Consider the following 5,863-nt stretch of genomic DNA (forward strand, 5'->3'; position numbering starts at 1 on the left):
TTTGCACAAACAGGGATCAAAGCATTAGGCAACGGTTTCCCACCAGCGTTAAGGAAAGAATTTGTTTATTTGCCCCCGACAGCAGCCATTTCCTAACACTTCCTGCTGTTGTTCATCCAACGGGGCGTCTGAGAGAGAGAGAGCACCCATAGGAAGCCATGTGTTCGTACAGTAGCTTACAGTCAGAGCGACAGTGAAACCTTGTGACGTCTGCGAGAGCTCCAAAGGGAACATTATTGTGTTGCATTGTGAGAGGCGCTGGCAGCAACTATATGGTGGCAAAACATGAGCAACATAACTGCTTTATTTTGTGTGTGTGTGTGTGTGTGTGTGTGTGACTCGGCCTCGGCCTCAGTGCTGATCGCGGCTGCAGACCGAGCGGCCTGACGTCCCATAAGTGGGTGAGGCGGATGAGGGTACGTGACTAAACGTCTTGCTTCCTCTTTCCAGCGTCACATGGACTTGCACAAACATATCCTGCTTTGTGTCTGCAGGTTTCAGACGCGTTGCCTCACCCACGGAGCCCGCGGCTAAGCTGCAGCGAGTTGGAAAGGGACCAAGATCAGATGGAGGAACCTCTCCTCCGGTTTAAAAGTACGATTTCACTCGAGGGGCTCTTGGCTGCTTTGTGCTCCGTGACCTGACTCTGGCAGCACCCCCCCCCCCCCTCCTCCATCATGTTAAACACTCAACATGATAGTGCAGTCATTAATCTTACTGCGCCTCTCTGACTATTTCGTCTTTTGAGCTGGTTGATTGTTAACCTGGCTCTGAATGGCTGATTCATTGCACTGTAATTTCATTTAGTGGCGGCGGTCCTGGGTGACTGACTGACTGCTCACTGCGCTGAAATGTGGGCAGAGCTATATTCACTCTGTAACCCCGATCCATTCAAGTTTACAACGCGAGCTGGAAATCCCCACCTCATGACCGAGCTTCCTGGTTACTGGCTAATGCAGGCGCTTTTCATATTTAACACGAGAGGGGAAAATATTGTCTCAGCCGGGTCAGTAGGCTACACGTTGAATTCATTGGGGTAAAACCGAGACAGACACAAAGCGAATCCCCGCAGCAGCCCGCAAAATACCCCCGCAATTATTATTATTATTATTATTATTATTATTATTATTATTATTATAAAATCACTTCCAGTGCTTCTGCGCGGCGTCGTTGACGGCACATTTCGACAACAACTCCCATTAGATTACAGGCTGTTTATTCCTACCCACCTCATTCATTGCACAGCGGCGGTAGTAGCAGCTCATGGCGTCGGGGCGCTGTGCATTGAGAAAAACAAGCTGCGGCGAGCGCGTTCTCAGCCTGAGCCGGATCACGCTCCGAATTTAGGACAAAGCCGCCGTCAAACTGGAGGCGATGACGCGCCTGGCGCTCCGCAGCTACCGACGCTAGGCACCGACACGACGGAAAACCGAGTTTCTCGCCGCGGCCACGCGCGCAGATATTATTGTGCAGGTCGGGTGATAATAATAAGCCGAGCAGCGGGGTTATTCCCTTCAGGCGGCGGCGGCGGCGGCGTGTAAAGGCTGAACTGGGTGCAGTTCTGGACGACGTTCGAGCGATTAAATTAATAATAATGATAATCATAAAAATAAGCAGCGGGTGACAGAGGCTGCAGTGAAGTGGAGTGGGAGAGAGAGGAAGACGAGGAGAGAGGAGGAGGAGGGGGGGTCTGTCGAAGAAATCAAGTCAATAGAAACTGAAGTGGAAGCAGGCGTTTAGAGCTCCGTGGTGACGTCACTGCTCCACATTGAGCCAGTAGTAGAGACTCAGTGGAGATAGATAGAGGAGCGCTGTAGTAAAGTACACACCGACATGAACTTCTCCCTGTAAAACTTCACCGTTGTCGCTCCGATCGTCGGGACAGGACCGGTTTCTCGCTTTTTCGCCTCGACGGACGGAACTTGCTCTTTGTTCGCTTTTAACGGGAGCCCGGAGGAAAGCGGGGCACGAAGACGCATTTTGGGCTTCTTTTCGGGGGGCAGACGACGAGAGCCATGTCGTCCGCGGCGGTTGCTGCTTCTTCCAGGAGGCAGTCGTGTTATTTATGCGACCTGCCCCGCATGCCGTGGGCCATGATCTGGGATTTTACCGAGCCCGTCTGCAGAGGATGTGTCAACTACGAGGGAGCCGACCGCATTGAGTTCGTCATCGAGACCGCGCGGCAGCTCAAGCGGGCTCACGGCTTTCAGGAAGGCAGGTCCCCGGGGCCCGGCAAGGCGCAGCTCTCCGGCAAAGACATCCAGGCGATCAACCACGCCGCGGCGGGGGACCCCGGCTCCCGGCCGCCGCAGCCGCTGGACCGCTACCCGCTGTCCTCCGACCGCCCGCCCAGGCTCGGTCCCGAGTACCAGTCGGTCCGGCAGGCGAACGGCATTCCCGTCCCCAATGGATTTCCTAAGCCCGACGAGCCGCCGGAGCTGAACCGCCAGAGTCCCAACCCGCGTCGGAACAGCGCGGTCCCCCCGAACCTCGTGCCTTTGGTTAACGGGAGCATGCCCCCGGGGCACCCCGTCAACGGCAGACCGGGCCAGATGGGGCTTCCCCCCGCGCTGGCGGCCGGCAGCCCCACGGACCTGGGCAAGAGACCCGCCTCGGTGTCCAGCAGCGAGCACGACAGGGAGGCGAAGGAGAAGCACAGACCGGACAGCCTCACGCCGGAGATCCCCGAGAGCCACAAGAGCCGCGCGGACGCGGACTGGATGGGCAAGGGCAAGACGGTGCGGGACCTGATGGCCCTGCACACGTTCGACAGCAGGTTGCGGAAGGACCATGTGGCCATGCCACAAAGGGTTATGGGCTACGAGTCCAGCGCCACGGCTTCAAAGTCAGGTAAGCGCCCACGCTCACGCCGCCTAGACGACAGCAGTTTAACCCACACACCCTGTCTATCGACGCGTCCGCAGAAACCGAGGCGTGATAGAAGCCGTAACGTGTTTGTAGAATTCCACCTGCGTGGAAAATGCCTTGTACCGGTGCGTGCCGGTGGTTCTTTTAGTCAAACGGGCTGGTGGTGCAGGGGCGCAGCGACAGCGCACGTCCCCCGTTCCAGTGTAATCCTTCATGCTTGTCTGAGCCGCGCGACTCAACTGTTGTGTTTAACCCTTTCCTCCCCCCCCCCCCCCCCAGACAGAGGAAAGCTCCCGCGGAACATGAAGCGGAAAGCGTCGCCCGAGCCGGAGGCGGAGGGCACCGCCGCCAAGCTCAACGGCGACGGACAGCAGTGGCTGCCGGCGGCGCCCGACGGCCTCAAGATGCCCCCGGTGCCGCCTCCGAGCTTCGCCTCCCCCCCCTCCACCATCTCCCCCCACTCCCGCACCACCCCGCCCGAGGCGGCCCAGAACAACCAGTCGCCCATGCAGGCGCTCATCATGGCGGCCGACAACGCCGGCGGCAACAGCTCCCCCAAGGACGCCAACCAGGTCCACTCCACCACCCGCCGGAACAGCAGCAGCCCCCTGTCGCCGTCCTCCATGAGCCAGAGGAGGCTGGCGCAGAGGGAGGCGTCGGGCGCCGGCACCCCCCACGTGCCCGGCATGGACCAAGTGCACCCCCAGAGCATTCCGGACTCCTCGGTACCGGGCAGCATACCACTGTGCTGCACGCTGTGCCACGAGCGCTTGGAGGACACACACTTTGTACAGTGCCCGTCCGTGCCCTCGCACAAGTTCTGCTTCCCGTGCTCGAGGGAAAGCATAAAGCAGCAGGGCGCCACGGGCGAAGTGTACTGTCCGAGCGGGGAGAAGTGCCCCCTGGTCGGCTCGAACGTACCGTGGGCTTTCATGCAGGGAGAAATCGCCACCATCCTGGCAGGAGACGTCAAAGTAAAAAAGGAGAGGGACCCTTGATTTTGTTTGAACACTTCTTTGGGGAGGGAAAGCAAAAATATGAGTATAAATATATAAATATCACATACATACCATTCAAACAAACTAACGGACTTGTACATATTGGACCCAAGGGAAGACTATACTTCGTAAACATGGTTGTATAATTTTTGATTTTTGAATACATTGTGTTTCTATATTTTTGAAGATAAAGGTATGTACTCATTATAATGGACTACGTTCCTCTTTGTTGATGTTTAACAAAATTCTTGATGTACTTCTAGGTCTGGTGGCAGTTCCTGTTTAACGTAGAATGTGACTAATGCTACTCTACGAGCACTTGGCAAAAACTGAAATGCTTTTAGCTGTACTTGTATGCACTTGTTTAAAAATTGCCAAATACAATTTCTGATCTTGTATGAACTTAACTGTCTGAGCTTGCTTCATTCGGGCGACTGAAGGTTCGATGACGAGTGATAGGGCCCTGTGAGCCAGGCTTGTTGTGACGGCTGGGGGAGGGGGGTACTTGATTTACGCTGCACAACGCAAGCGGGCTGAGCTGGAACTAGCTTTCCTGCACGTAAGGGGGGGGGGGTTGCAAGCACACGGTTCCTACATTTGCTTCGGTTTGTGCGTTACTGTAACCGATTGCAGCGTCCAGAAATAGATGCCGAGTCATGTTCAGTCAGCTGGAATCTGTTGAGTCAGTAATGTGAGAAAGTGCACGACTGTCAACAACACACTAGTGCAAGTATGTTGTAAAACCACATCTTAGGGCTTCAACTGAAATTAATACCATTCCAAGCATTTTATGGTGCCACCTCATATTTTCAGGCTTGGATTAGGATTTTGTCTGCGATAATACACACGATCATGTTCATTATATCAGATAAACTGTCCCATGTTAAGTTTTCTGCGAAGCAGCTGACGAGTCTGAATTTATTTTCTAACACCAGCGAAGCAAACTGGCCCCCGATCACCAGCATCAGCCACATTTCAGCCTCGTCTCAGTGACACGGGCTGTGATCACGGCGCTCTCTCCACACGCGGCCACCACATATCTGCTTTCAGTGTGCATTGTGTGCTCAGTCAAGGTAAACAGTGACGCTGTTGCTCCCCCCTGAATGCCAATCTCTGTCTCCCTTCAGATGCAAATTTAATTGTTGCAGATTCGTGGCATCGCGGCCATAAAAACAGCAATTCTGTCTGTCTAATGGAAGGCAGGCAGCCAGACTCATCTGCACGAGCAATGAGCGGCTTATGGGGTCGTTTAGTAGCAAACTGCAGTTACTGTGTCTGCAAAAGAGAACCAATCTCCAGGCTGGTGGTGTTTTTTTTTTTTGTTTTTTTTTGTGCTCTCTCAGACAAAGAAGTCTCGCTCCAGTGTAGCTGACACTGCACCAAGCGGACACTGACACGGAGGCCGATTTCTAGCAGGGAGGAGGTTGCGTAATTATCCGAGGCACGACGTGCTTCCTGTTCGTGTGTTATCGAACTCTCTGAGGGCTGCCCCCCCCCCAAAAAAAAGAAATCTGGTAACAGCACACGTACGAGAAGGAGCCGCTGCTCGTCAGCTGTGCCGATGGGAGTGTTTTAATCAGCTGTGTGGCGTCCTGATTAACTGATTGATTCATAATTTTGAATGAAAACACCGGTTCGCGCCCCACCGCTTCGCCAGCGCAGACGCCGTGGATGTTTATTGATCCCAAGGAGCAGAATTAACCCCACGCCCGGAGCGGACGGGGGGCTTGTGGAGCGTCGCCGCGGCCGACGGGAGCCCGTTCTCCACACACCGGAGACAGCTGTTTGTTGATAGCCTTTTTTCCGTCCTTTGAAAACCTTATCAGTTGGACTTTGAAACCTGGAACGCGGGCCAACTTGATAAAAGGAAACACTTCACTGCCCGTCAACTACACGCCCATTCCATATTCCAACTCCTCTTTTTTTTATTCTTCATTTTTACACTGTGACCTACTTGTTCCTCCTGTTCTCCGGAACCAGGCTGACATAAAACAACA

At 54.4% G+C, this 5,863-nt stretch overlaps 1 protein-coding gene across 1 annotated transcript; it reads left to right on the forward strand.

The window, feature by feature from the left end:
- Positions 1-1,252: 1,252 nt before the first annotated feature.
- Positions 1,253-4,268, forward strand: irf2bp2a (interferon regulatory factor 2 binding protein 2a). Its single transcript, XM_029127264.3, has 2 exons — positions 1,253-2,850; positions 3,148-4,268. The coding sequence occupies exons 1-2, from the start codon at positions 2,016-2,018 to the stop codon at positions 3,864-3,866; spliced, it is 1,554 nt and encodes a 517-aa protein (XP_028983097.1). The 5' UTR covers positions 1,253-2,015; the 3' UTR covers positions 3,867-4,268.
- Positions 4,269-5,863: the final 1,595 nt, after the last annotated feature.

Source organism: Betta splendens, chromosome 15, assembly GCF_900634795.4.
Source record: "Betta splendens chromosome 15, fBetSpl5.4, whole genome shotgun sequence".
Lineage (NCBI taxonomy): Eukaryota > Metazoa > Chordata > Actinopteri > Anabantiformes > Osphronemidae > Betta > Betta splendens.

What these genes read in the sequence shown, in the direction of transcription:
- irf2bp2a (XM_029127264.3), top strand. Translation starts at nt 2,016, where the DNA reads ATGTCGTCCGCGGCGGTTGCTGCTTCTTCCAGGAGGCAGTCGTGTTAT. An exon ending in CGCCACGGCTTCAAAGTCAG is followed by an intron (nt 2,851 to 3,147) that starts GTAAGCGCCCAC and finishes CCCCCCCCCCAG; the next exon opens with ACAGAGGAAAGCTCCCGCGG.